The sequence below is a fragment of the Mustelus asterias genome, unplaced genomic scaffold (genome assembly GCF_964213995.1).
Source record: "Mustelus asterias unplaced genomic scaffold, sMusAst1.hap1.1 HAP1_SCAFFOLD_1858, whole genome shotgun sequence".
NCBI lineage: Eukaryota > Metazoa > Chordata > Chondrichthyes > Carcharhiniformes > Triakidae > Mustelus > Mustelus asterias.
The window spans coordinates 53330-67357 of record NW_027591803.1 but is presented as its reverse complement, the minus strand read 5'-3'; the positions used below and the strand labels follow the sequence as shown (position 1 = coordinate 67357).

General features: G+C 45.0%; 1 protein-coding gene across 1 annotated transcript in view; it reads right to left on the bottom strand.

The window, feature by feature from the left end:
- Nucleotides 1–348: 348 nt before the first annotated feature.
- LOC144488783 (1-phosphatidylinositol 4,5-bisphosphate phosphodiesterase delta-3-like) overlaps nucleotides 349–14028 on the bottom strand; it is a gene marked incomplete at its 3' end in the record, with an annotated part of 60409 nt that continues 46729 nt past the window's right edge. Inside the window, exons 7-11 of the mRNA XM_078206882.1 lie at nucleotides 12302–12427; nucleotides 8941–9097; nucleotides 6408–6524; nucleotides 4801–4979; nucleotides 349–665 (exon numbers count right to left, since the gene is read on the bottom strand). Of these exons, the coding sequence (XP_078063008.1) occupies nucleotides 349–665; nucleotides 4801–4979; nucleotides 6408–6524; nucleotides 8941–9097; nucleotides 12302–12427 (896 nt within the window). The remainder of the gene's footprint in view (nucleotides 666–4800; nucleotides 4980–6407; nucleotides 6525–8940; nucleotides 9098–12301; nucleotides 12428–14028) is intronic.

Here is a 14028-nt window from a genome sequence, read left to right as displayed (position 1 = left end):
CTATTCAGGAGGATGTCAAAGATCCCATGGTACTATTTTGGGGCAGCAAGGTGGCACAGTGGTTAGCACTGCTGCCTCACAGCACCAGAGACCCGGGTTTGATTCCGATCTTGGATGATTGTGTGGAGTTTGCACATTCTCCCAAGTCTGTGTAGGTTTCCTCCGGATGCTCTATTTTCCTCCCATAGTCTGAAAGACGTGTTGGTAAAGATGCATTGGCCATGCTAAATTCTCCCTCAGTGTTCCGAATAGGCGCCAGAGTGTGGAGACTAGGGGATTTTCACAGTAACTTCATTGCAGTGTGAATGTAAGCCTACTTGTGACACTAATAAATAAACTTTAAATTACAATTCTGGTTCTATGGATCTCATAGCCGGGCATCTGATTTGTATATTTCCAGCAGCCTCTGCCAACAGGTTCGCCATGCCACCTTCAGAAGTTATTGACTGCCACACTGTAGTGATCCTCAGACACACAACTGACAGTATAGCTGTCATCAAACAGCTGGTGTAGACAAGCATTATCTTACCATTGTTTTCAACATGCCCGGTTTTTTGTGTGGCGTTATCATCAGGAACACCTTGAATCTCCACACGCACCAGCGGATCCACAATGGAATTCTTTTTATTCTTATTCACTTTCGGGAGCTGCTGAGCTGTAATAATCTGAAAAAGAGACATCAGTCTGAGAGCATCATGGAGCAGTTCACCAGCGACAGAAACCTGAGAGAGCACGAGGGAGAGAGCGATCGAGAAAGAGATATAGAGAGAGAAATGGAAAGAGTCACAGGCTGCAATTTTACTGCCCCGCCCGCCACGGGAATCGGGGCGGACAATGGAAATGCCCGTTGACCTCGGGAGTGGGATCTTGCGGTTTCAGGACGAATGAAGCTGTAAAATCCCATCCAGCGAGCGAGAGTGACCCTGGGTTCAATGGGGACAGAGAGAGATTCTGCGAAAAGTTACTCCAGGAGTTGCTGGCACATAGAAGCAAGGGGGAGCTTTATCCGGTGATGGAGGGAAAATATATCCTGGTTCTGGAGAGGGGGAACATTCAAATGAATGGAAAACACAAATTTTAATCAGGTTGAGGGACAGCAAATACTTCATCAGGGGACTTGTCAAAAGAGGAAGAATGGTGTGATAGAGGCTGAATTGTGAGGCAAAGAGGGAAGAAGATAGGATCAGGAGGAAGACATCTAACCCTCGAGCATTTCCCACATTCAGTGAGATTATGGCTGATCTGCCTCCTGTCCATATCTCAATAACAACTGAATAGCAATCTCATTAAATTCACTCAGAGGGTGGTGGGTGCGTGGAATCGGCTGCTAGTAGTGGTGGTGGAAGCGGATTCGATTGAGTCTTTTAAGAGACTTTTGGATAGGTTCATGGAGGTTAGTAAGATAGAGGGTTATAGATGAGCCTAGAAGGTAAGGAAATTGTTCGGCGCAACTTGTGGGCCGAAGGGCCTGTTTGTGCTGTAGCTTTTCTATGTTCTAAATTATAAATAATCTAGAATCAATTGTAGTTTGTGGAAGAGATTTCTAACCTTCTGTCACCCTTTGTGTATTGAGATATTTCCAAATATCACTACTAACAGGTCTGGCTCTAATATTTAGACCATTCAGCCCAGGCCAAGACTGCCCAACTAGGAGAAATAATCTCTATCTACCCTGTCTGTTCTCCTTATCTCCACAATCAAATTACCTCAAATCTTCTGAACCCCAGGGAATGCAACTCTCGGCAAAATTTAATGCTTTCTCCTGAGGGAGGTTTGGAGGTGAGGAAGGCATTTCATAAGGTGGTAGGGCAATGGGGAGAGTGCGGGGAGGGCCTGGGAGGGGAGAGTATGGAGAGAGGGTGGGGAGGGACAATGCTACTTTCTCACGCTTTGCCCCATGTCAGTCCAGGTTGGGAAAGCCATGGACAGGCCCTATGACCTGATACCAGTTGAAATCCTTAAGTCGGCAAGGAATGTTCTCTTAAAGGCCTCTTCCCAGACTGGTCACCAGGTGGGAAGCATGCAAAGCAAACCATTCCATCAGGCTCCCGGAAGCTCCCTTGTTCAAAGGCGCTCAGTGCCTAATTGAGGGGCCCAGCATTGGGAAGGAGCGGGGGGGGGAGGAGACGTTGGAAAGCACACCCTTGTCCTTTTCTCCGATCCCCTCCCCCAGTGAGTAACTCTCTCCCTGTGACTCTCATTCTGTCCTCACTCATTGTGGTCTAGGGTCCATCACTGACCATGGACTTCGTGTAGGTTCACTGCTGGCAGCTACTGCCCACTTGCGGCAATGTGGAAAAGCCAGCCTCTGATTGGCTGGGGGCTCTTGTGGTTGGGCGGGGGGCAGGATTTCCTCCTCTGGGATCCTTGATGCCAAGGAAGGTCTGCTGCTGGCCACTTAAGTGCCTGGTAGGTCCTTCCCCAAAGCAGGGCTCTTGCTGGCTCTGCAGTCTGGATTAAATTCCACTCCTCGTTGTTTAAGCTCTCTTTATAGCTTAACCTTTGCAGTTCACTCTATTCAAGATCAACTAAGACATGGTGCCCAGAACTATTCATAATACTCTAACCAACTGTCTAACAAAGGCATTGTGTTGCTAAAGCAAGGCTTCTACACCTTGCATTCCAGTCCATTCAATAGAAAGGCCAATATTCCAGACACCTTTTTGATTATTTTCTATATATGTTCAGGATGTTTTAATGCTCTATGTACCTGGCCCATCGATTCTCTTTGAGTTTCCACTTTTTCTAGCTTTTCACCAATCCCCTGTCTGATCCCTTTGAGGTCCAAAGTGGATGACCTCATACTTACAAATCCATTTGTGTAATAATTCCAATTTATTTTGTCCATACACTTAATGTATCAATATCTCTTTGATTGTGAGCCACACGACAATCCTGAGATATTCCAGCTACCAGTCACAGAGCAAGTTTATAGGAATGACACTAGTTATCAATGTGAGATACATTTCTTTATTATGCTGTTGGTTTACTGTCCCATTGCTGTTAGGTTGAAGTGACCTGATCATGGTAATAAAGAACAAAGAAAATTACAGCATAGGAACAGGCCCTTCAGCCCTCCAAGCCTGCACTGATAATGCTGAACTAAAACCCCCTACCCTTCCGGGGACCATATCCCTCTATTCCCATCCTATTCATGTATTTGTCCAGACACCCCTTAAAAGTCACTACCGTATCTGCTTCCACTACCTCCCCCAGCAGTGAGTTCCATGTACCCACCACCCTCAGTGTAAAAAATCTGCCTTGTACATCTCCTTTAAAACTTGCCCCTCGCACCTTAAACCTATGCCCCCTAGTAACTGACTCTTCCACTCTGGGAAAAAGCTTCTGACTATCCACTCTGTCCGTGCCCCTTATAATCTTGTAGACTTCTATCAGGTTTGTTACTGTTTGCATTGCAGTGAATATTCCATTGCAATTTATTACTGTTTCTATCTAGAGAAGATAAGGAGGTAGTTCTGATTTTCGATGATAATGTAAAACAGGTGATGTGGGATCAGCCACTCATTAAACATCTTCAATAAGTGAAAGACCGCGGATGCTGGAATCTGAAACCAGAACTGAGAACTCTGGAAAAACTCAGCAGGTCTGGCAGACTCTGTTAGGAGAGAAACGTTTCGAGTCCTTTAACTCTTTGTCAGAACTGAAGGGAGGGAGAATGCGTTAGATATTAAACTGTAGTTGTGATAGATTGCAACAAAACACAGATGGCCTGGGGTGGGAGCTGCACTAAGGCTGTACGTGGTCAGGGTATTAGAATAAAGGGGGCTTTAAGATGGAGGAGAAGGGTCACAGTCTAAAGCTGTTGAACTCAGTGTTTTGAGGGTTGTAATGTGCCTAATAGGAAGATGGGGCAAGGGCAAGGTTTGCACTGGGCTTCACTGGAGCATGTGAGCATGTGAGCAAGAATGCTGAATTAAAATGGCACACAACAGGAAGATTAGGGTTTTGCTTGCAGATTGAGTGAAGGGGTTGCCCAAAGTGATCACCCAGTCTGCGTTTAGTCTCCCCAATGTCAATGAGACCTCACTGGAAGCGGTGAGTACAAGAGATCAAATTAAAGGAGGTACAAGTGAAAAGTTGCTGAACCTGAAAGGAGTGTTTTGAGGCCTTGAGGAGGGAGGAGATAAAGGGGCACATGCTGCACCTTCTGCAATAGCAAGGGAAGGTTCTGGTGAGGAGTATCAGGACTCGAAACATTAACTCTCTTTCTCTGCTAATAGATGCTGAGTTTTCCCGGTGTTCTCTGTTCTTGCATGAAACATCTCCTCCTGATTTGAATTTCCATTGTCGACAGTATATCCTGGGGCAGGAAGGGCAGCAAGCATATCAACCATGATCGAATGGTGGAGCAGACTCGATGGGCCGAACAGCCTAATTCTTCTCCTATGTCTTATGAACTTGTGAAAGAAGTGCTGCACCCTGGAATTGAACTCCCTGTATTTGCTGAGTCAAGTTCAAACGACAGGAACTTGGGAAATGCGAGACATCAAACAAGCAAGGTCCACCCTGTTCACACTTTACCATTCTGCCAATCACAATATCCAACAATCATTGAGCTGTTAGCTGACCATTGCAACCAATCTCTATCAATGATTCCACAACAGAGTCAGACATGAGGAAGACCCATGTGATGGAGAAGTTTGGGAAACAGAATTCCAAAGTGATACTTTCCTCCCAAACAGGACTAGCCCCTGTTCCGAGTTTGATCTGAAATTTTTACTTGCCCCCCAAATGCACGCAGCTTGAGTTTTAAGGAGAAAATAACTGAAATATGTTTACATCAATAATCAGTTGTATTCTGTTGAGGCCAGATCTTGGTTGTGGTCTGGCAGGGTCAACCCGAATCGACTTGTCCCTCATGAAACTGGGCTTCAGGATGTATCCGGAGCGGCCATTCTGTCGAAACTTCCCTTTGTTTAAATCCATCTCCAATCCTGGTTTCTGGAAATTCAGTGCCACTGGGTGAAAATAAAAATTCGATCAAATTAACAAAAATAGAACAGATTAACAAAAGGAGATCACTAAAACTAACCTTGTATTCTGAAGGGGTGAGGTTTTGAAGATCTTGATAGGAATTTGAGAGGTTAATAGACAGAAACCTTTTCCAATAGTGAGGAGGAGTCTATGACAAAGGGATATAACCTGAAACTTCTTCACACAAAAGGTGGTAGGAATGCGGAACTCTCCCACAAAAAGCAATAGATGCTAGCTCAATTAATAATTTTAAATCTGAGATCAATGGGGTGTTGTTAGCAAGGACATGAAGAGATATGGAGAGAACACGTGTGCTGAAATTAGGAATCTGATCGGCCATGCTCTTACTGATTAGCAGAACAGGCTGGAGGAGTTCCTGTCCCAAGTTACTGATGCCCAATGATCCAACCCTTTGAAATCCCATTCATCCAATTCATTTCAGTGCAGTATCGAGCGAATGCTGCACTGTTGGATGTGGCATCTTTCGGATGAGACATTAAACCGTGAACCCCATCCACCCTCCCAGGTGGATGTGCAAGATCCCGTGGCGTGATTTCATAGAACGGCAGGAGACATTCTCGAGTGCTGTGACCAATCATTAAACCTAATCAATAGCTCAGAAACAAGTGATCTGGTCATTGTCACATTGCTGTCTGTGGGATCTTGCTTTGCTGCATAACCTACACTACAACAGTTACTACATTTCAGAAATACTTCATTGGTTGTCAAGCACTTTGGGATTTCATGTGATCAGGATTAGGTGAATTGGCCATGCTAAATTCTCCCTCAGTGTACCCGCACAGGCGCCGGAGTGTGGCCAGTAGGGGAATGTGATCAGGAATAATGTTAAATAAATGCAAGTCTCTTTTTTTTTGAAATACTGGAGTAAATATTTGAATTAATCTAAATTGGCCAATTTTGATTTGCTGTTGCAGTTCAGGGTATATTCTTATACATTCATTCTCTAATAGGAAAATGCAATACCAGAGCAAAACCGCCAAATATTTTGTTGTAATTAAAAGTTTATTTATTATTGTCACAAGTAGGCTTACATTAACACTGCAATGAAGTTACTGTGAAAATCCCCTAGTCGCCACACTCCGATGCCTTTTCAGCTTCACTGAGGGAGAATGCATCTAACCAGCAAGTCTTTCTGTGGGAGGAAACCGGAGCACCCCGAGGAAACCCACGCAGACACGGGGAGAACGTGAAAACTCCACGCAGGCAATGACCCAAGCCGGGAATAGAACCCTGGTCCCTGGCACTGTGAGGCACCAGTGCTAACCACTGTGCCATCGAGCCGCCATTTGAGTAAAAAGTGGATTTAATCTGCTGTTCTAGCGTCTAATGCTTTGGTGTATTTGTGTGCTTTGTAACTATAGAGTGTATAACACGGTGCGAGAGAGTCTGACCCATCTGACAGCCAGCATTCCACATCTCTTGAGGGTTGTAGTTGGACGAGTCGATTCGAGAGCCAGTGGGATAGATCCTGGACAGCTGCATCGTGTTGTAACAAACAAAGGAGGCCCCTGAAAAAGAAATTTTACGTTTATTGTGTGATCCTTTGCTTTATTTGACCTCCCAGACGCACCACCTCATATTGCTCTGAGCTGACTTCCATTTGTCACTTTTTTACCCACCTGACCAGCCCATTGCCACCTTCCTGCAGTCTACAGCTACCCACCTCGCTATCAACCACACGGCCTATTTTTGTGTTGTCTGCAAACTTATTAATCATTTCTCCTACATTTAAGTCCAAATCATTAATAAATCACAAAAGCATGGGACTGAGTATTTAGCCCAGCGGAACCCACTAGAACCAACCTCCCAGTTGCAAAAACATCCATCAACGACACTAAGCTGGGTGTCAGTGTGTGCTGTGAGGAGGATGCTAAGAGGCTGCAGGGTGACTTGGACAGGCTGGCTGAGTGGGCAAATACTTGGCAAATGCGATATAATGTGGATAAATGTGAGGTTATCCACTTTGGTGGCAAAAACAGGAAGGAAGATTATTATCTGAATGGTGGCAGTTTAGGAAAAGGGGAAATGCAACGTGACCTGGGTGTCATGGTGGAACAGTCGATGAAGGTTGGGATGCAGGTACAGCAGGCGGTGAGGAAAGCTACAGGTGCTGCATTTGGACATTCAATCACCAAAAAACTATTGTGGTTCAGTTTTTGCAAAGTCGAGCTTAGTCTCTGCTGTGGTTTAGGAGACAGCACCATCACCTGGGTCACAAGGTTCGGGTTTAAGTCCCACTCCAGGACTGCAGCAGAGAAATCAAGGCTGAAACTGCACAGCAATACAGAGAGAGGTGGACAATTTCAGACCGTAATCTCTGCCTGGGTTTCGGCTTTACTCGCTTTTGCTTTCGGATGGCAGTTGTTCCTCCTGCCATTCACACCCCCTCCACACACATCTTTTGTTGCTTCACTTGTCCCCTTACCACTCCCTTTGCTTCTGCATCAACAACTCCTCTGTTATTCACTCACTCCTGTCTTATTTATGAAGTTTATTTTTTATTAGTGTCACAAGTAGGCTTACGTTAACACTGCAATGAAGTTACTGTGAAAATCCCATGGTTGCCACATTCCGGCGCCTGTTCGGGTACACTGAGGGAGAATTTAGCGTGGCCAATGCACCTAAGCAGTCCGTCTTTCAGACTGTGGGAGGAAAACAGAGCATCCGGAGGAAACCCACACAGACACGGGGAGAACGTGCAAATTCCACACAGACAGTGACCCAAGCTGGGAATTGAACCCAGGTCCCTGGCACTGTGAGACTGCAGTGCTAACCACTGTGCCACACCTATCACAAACCTTCCATTTTGTTCATTTTCCACTCCCCCCACTTTCACTCTCAAAACCCACTACATTTTGAACCTTTCCCAGTGCTGATATTGGGTCATCAATTCAAAACATTCACTACATTCTCTCTCCACAGAACTGCGGATGACACGAAGATGGCTGGACTTGCGGATAGCGATGAGCATTGTCGGACAATACAGCAGGATATAGATAGGCTGGAAAATTGGGCAGAGAAATGGCAGATGGAATTTAATCCAGATAAATGCGAAGTGATGCATTTTGGAAGAACTAATGTAGTGGGGAGTTATACAATAAATGGCAGAGCCATCAAGAGTGTAGAAACACAGAGGGACCGAGGTGTGCAAGTCCACAAATCCTTGAAGGTGGCAACACAGGTGGAGAAGGTGGTGAAGAAGGCATATGGTATGCTTGCCTTTATAGGACGGGGTATAGAGTATAAAAGCTGGAGTCTGATGTTGCAGCTGTATAGAATGCTGGTTAGGCCATATTTGGAGTACTGTGTCCAGTTCTGGTTGCCGCACTACCAGAAGGACGTGGAGGCTTTAGAGAGAGTGCAGAGAAGGTTTACCAGGATGTTGCCTGGTATGGAGGGTCTTAGCTATGAGGAGAGATTGGGTAAACTGGGCTTGTTCTCCCTGGAAAGACGGAGAATGAGGGGAGACCTAATAGAGGTGTACAAAATTATGAAGGGTATAGATAGGGTGAACGGTGAGAAGCTTTTTCCCAGGTCGGAGGTGACGATCACGAGGGGTCACGGGCTCAAGGTGAGAGGGGCGAGGTATAACACAGATATCAGAGGGACGTTTTTTACACAGAGAGTGGAATGCGCTGCCAAGTAGGGTGGTGAAGGCAGACACGCTGGCATCATTTAAGACTTACCTGGATAGTCACATGAGCAGTCTGGGAATGGAGGGATACAAACTAATGGTCCAGTTGGACCAATGAGCGGCACAGGCTTGGAGGGCCGAAGGGCCTGTTTCCTGTGCTGTACTGTTCTTTGAGTCTTTCCACATTTTCTGTTTTGATGTCAGATTTCCAGCACCTGCAGTATTTTGCTTCTGTACGATTCTATAGGTCACTGTGTTGGTGGTTTACTCAGTAAAGTGTAAGGCCATACCTGAGTCACAGATCAGCTTCTTCGCTTTATTCTCGGAGAATGATGACAGCTCACAGGCACACGCCCTGTCCAGGGCATGCTGGAAGCCGTGAAAATGGACAGCTTTGCAATAGACCACAAGCTCCGAAAACTCCTTCGACAGTTCATTCACCACCTCCTGAAAAATCACAGCATGGTTATTAAACCCATAGCGTGTGCCCAGCAGATCCCCCGAGAAGTCAGCAGCTCCCTGGCACCCAGTGCTGCCCGGGCTCACACCAAGCGTGGTATGATGGGAAATAAAAGCAAAATGAAGCTGGTGGAAGGGGTTCTATAGAATGGTTTCCAGTTTAAATCACTTCTGATTGGAGGTCTGGTGGAACTGTGTGTGTGTGTGTGTGTGGGTGTGGGTGTATGTGTGTGGGTGTGTGGGTGTGGGTGTGTGGGTGTGTGTGTCCCTCAGCACAGTGTGTGTCAGCGCAGTGCGTTGGGACTGGGATTGAGAATGGCAGGGGAGTCTTGGGGCTCTGTGAATGGGGTGACAATAGCAGGAGAATCTCGGTGGGACTGGGATTAACAATAGCATTGCTCATCGTTAGATGGCAGTGTGTTTTCAGCGATGCTCCCTCAGTGTCAGCACTGCCGTTTATTGTGGGTTCTGACAAAGGGGCAGTTATATTTCCCAGACTGGCACAGACACAGATATTTTATCCTCAGTCTGGTGGACTGCGGGGATGGGAAAATGCAGGAAAAGTCAGACCTTCTTGCTGGGAAAACCAGACTCTGTGAAATGGAATCAAAGCAGGAAAATAGTCAATGATGTTGGACATACAACATGAGAGAACAAACTGCTAAAGAGAAAGAGCCTATTTATTATCAATGATTCCATAAAGATATCATTTACAGTCAGGACAGATCATTAATAGCACAGTTATTGACTAGAATTACTTAACAGGAATGGGTCATTGCATCATCTCAGATGTAGGAACAATGCAGAGCCCCAAACATAGACAAGTTAGAGAGAGACACAATTTGAAAGGCCTGGCTGGGCGTCTCATGAATAGATGGAAAGATGTAAAAATAATACAAAAATTGATCACAATCCCTAACACTTCATTACTGGATCTTACTTGATTACAAACCACTCCCCAGCCTTTTCCCCGTAACCCAGAAAAGCTTTTCCTCTCAGTTAAATTATCCAGTTTCTCTTTCAAAGCCACAATTCACTCTCGGGCAGTGCATTTGATCTGGGAGCAATGCACTAAGGAAAATTTGTCCTTTTTTTTTGAAATATCTGTAGAATTTATAGTTTTTAAAAATATTTAAAAGGGATGTTTAAGACTTTACATCAACTTTCACAGTAAAGTCACTGTACTTTAACGTAAGCCTACTTGTGACACGAATAAATAAACTTTAATTTTAAAAACAATTCTTGGATTTAACTTTCTTGGACAATAAGAAACACTGGTTTAAATGATCTGGTGACACTTGACCTGGAAACAGTACCAACAAGAAGGAAGTTAAGGAGAAAAAGCTGTGTGGCCAGAAGATATACAAAGAAGCTGTTGCTGTAAAGATGATAGGAGAGCTGGAGGCAGAAGGTGACCCGCACACAGAGGCACAAAGAGAAAGCAGACAGAGACAGAAGGGCGAGCACACTAGATTATTGTGAGGAGGAAAAGCAAATCTTTCTCAAAAGGTCAGTTTTTCTGTTTCGAAGAAAAGGAGACAGGAGCTCTTGGAGGCAACTTGTGAGCTTGTTAAAAGGTCTAAAACCTGGAAAGCTGTGTGAAAAACTTGGAGATGCTAAGGAGCTGGGTGTTTTCCTAGACACGGCCAAGCCATGAACTGGAGTTTTATTGATTGGTTGGTGAAAGAGGAATTCTGGAAAGCTTCAGGACTGCTGTGACCCAAGGGAGAAAAGGTTTGTAAAAGTGTGGCTTGCTGAAGATAATCATAGGAGTGAAACTCGAAGGTGAAAGCTGTTGACAGACAGGGCTCCTGACCTACCCTGTGTAAATTACAGTGTATTGTGAACTGTGTAGTTACATAATGCTGCATGCCTGAGGGAAGTGATGCTGATGCTTGTGGTTGTCTAAGACGTTTCATTGTTATACTGTCAATTGAAGTGAAACGGACCTTTTTACTTGAAGTATCATTTGTCTGTTAATTTATGTTGATTTTGATTCGTGTTAAAGTAAAAGTTACAAAAAGTGACATTTGTTGACAATTTTTTCATTTGGGATCATTCAGTAAATTGGATATTTTGGTTTACAGTTCCCCCACTGAAATCGTAACATTTCTGACCTTAACCACTTACTGAGTAAAAATTATTTTCCTCATGTCACCTTTTATTCTTTTGTCATTTGCCTTCAGCTGGTGCCCTCTGGTTCTTGACCTTTTCACCAATGGGAATAGTGTCCCCTGTCCACTCTGTCCAGCCCCTTCACAATTTTGAATCCCTCCATCAAGTCTCCTCTTAATCTTTTCTTCTCCAAAGAAAACAACACCAGTTTCTCCAATCTAGCCACATAATTTGAAGTCTTTCATCCCTAGATCCATGCTCATAAATCTTTTCTGAAACCTCTCTGAAACCACTGTGCTAGTAATCCAGAGGCCCAGGCTCAGGGGACACGGGTTCAAATCCCACCATGGCAGCTGATGGAATTTATATTCAATTAATAAAATCTGGAATATAAAGCTAGTCTCAGGAAGGGTGATCACAAAACCATTGACTGTTTTAAAAACCTATCTGGTTCACTCACATCCTTTAGGGAAGGAAATCTGCCAAGCTTGCTCAGTCCGGCCTACATGTGACTCCAGACCCACTGTAATGTGGTTGACTCTTAACTGCCCCCTGAAATGGCCTAGCAATCCTGGATGAGGAACTAATATTTGCCTTGTCAGCCAAATCTCATGAAATAATTAAAAGAATGTAGACTGACATATACATACAACACATACAAACTCTTACTCACACATGTACACTCACAGAAGCACTCTCATATGCAGTGAATCTAAGTAACTAATGGACTTATGACTTCCTCCTTCAGTTATCTTCCTGTATGCATGTCCCTTCAGCCAGTGGAGTAGATACACATTGTGTAACACACTGCACATGACAATCTGCTCAAATCAATGTAATGCTTCGATTGGGAGAATAATGGGCTTTTCATTTATCAGGACATGCATCATTAAGGTCTTGTGTAACATTACACTTACACTGTACAGGGATGTCATCAGAATTCACAAATACTGCAGAAACCTTGGAGAGGGAGTGATAATGAGGGAGCGAGTGATGTTGTAAATCAGATTATAGTGGACCAGGTTAATCATTACCACAACCTCTTTAATTGTGGCCTTGCCTCAAGCATCTGGTTACCTTTCTGCTTTTGTCTCCATTGTTCACATTTTCATCTTCGTCATCCTCTGGTGCTTCCTCCTGATCTATCACGGGTCCAGAGCAATCAAACTTCTTCCCTTTTATTAGAACCTTGCCTTTGAGTTCCTGTAAGACAAAAATCGAATGATTGTCTCTGCTGGATGGACTTTTCATGACAATCTCATGACTTAGCTGGGAATGCCACCCTGCATTTCTATAGCAACCTTCACAAGCTAAGAATGTTTTCTAACTAATGAAGTACTTTGAGGTGTGGATAGTTTGGAGCGGTTTGGGCTATTTTCCGTGGAGAGGTGAAGATCGAGAGGAGATTTGATCGAGGTATTCAAAATCGTCAGGGGCCTGGACAGAGTAGATAGGGAGAAACTGTTCCCGTTGGCAGAAGGATCAAGATGTGGAGATGCTGGCAACGCCGGCATCTCCACATCATAATAATCATTGGACAGAACTTTTGCAGTGATGTCCTGGAGCTGAGATGTTTGACCTCCAACCACCACAACCATCTTCCTTTGTGCCGGGTATGATTCCCAACCAGCGGAGTGTTTTCCTCCTGATTCCCATTGACTCCAGTTTTACTAAGGCTCCTTGATGCCACACTCGGTCAAATACAGCCTTGTCAAGGGCTGTCACTCTCATCTCGTCTCTGGAATTCAGCTCCTTTATCCATGTTTGAACCAAGGCTGTAATGAGGTCAGGAGCTGAGTGACCCTGGCGGAACCCAAACTGGGTGCCCAGGAGACTCCTTCTTTCACCTTGGCCATTGCCTCACCGTGTGCTGACCCTAACTCTATCGCAGCCTCCAAGCTAAGTGCAGCACCAGTGTCTAAGCTGGAGGTCAGATCAGGAACTAAAGTTCTTCATCAGTGCTGTGCTGTAGCTCTCTCTTTTTCTGCTGTGACTGGGCAGGTGGCAGTCTTTTGGGTGTCTGAAAGCAGGAGTGCAGGTTGGGGCGGGGGGGGGGGGGGCAGAGAGAGAGAGAGAGAGACTAAGGAAAGGTAAGTGTGGTGGGAAGCAGGAAGTCTATGGTCACACCATCTGCAGTTTACTCAACATGCCAGATAGCGAGGTGAGGGGTTCGCTGGTGCTACACCTGACCGGGGCAAAGATCGAGCTGCGTGTGTTGCTGTTGTGAAGGCTGACAGCTGGGAATTTCAACTCAAGGTCAGTAAAGTCCACAGCAACGTCTAACACGTTGGAAATGACCTGAGAAGGAGTCACTCACACTTTCAGAGCGAGTGCTGGGTCAGGATCTAATGCAGTCTCACTGCTGAATGGATTTCAACTCTGTCAGTTTCATTAAACAGGGAATGTCCCTCGGGCTCCTGACAGGCTGGCCCAGTGAGTTCTACATGTCTCAGGAATCCTGTGCATCGGCTGTTAACCCAGGCGCTCCCACTGCTAAACATACCCTGATCAAAGCTGGATATGGGTGGGATCATGTTGGGTTTCCAATATGTCCGAGATTATTGGGGATTAAACCCCTTTGCACAGCTGAATCTGCACAAACCCCACTCCCACCAGCAGTTTAAACAGGAGTCAGACTCAGAGGCTCAAATCACTGCAATTGCCTGCCTGAATCTTTGTTTCTTTATTACTCTTTTTCCTTAAGACTTAATACTTCATGCAAACTTTTAGTCATCTGTAATAATATCTTCTTGTGGAGTTTTATACACTGAGGGTCCCACACCACAGCAGAGATTTAAGGACCA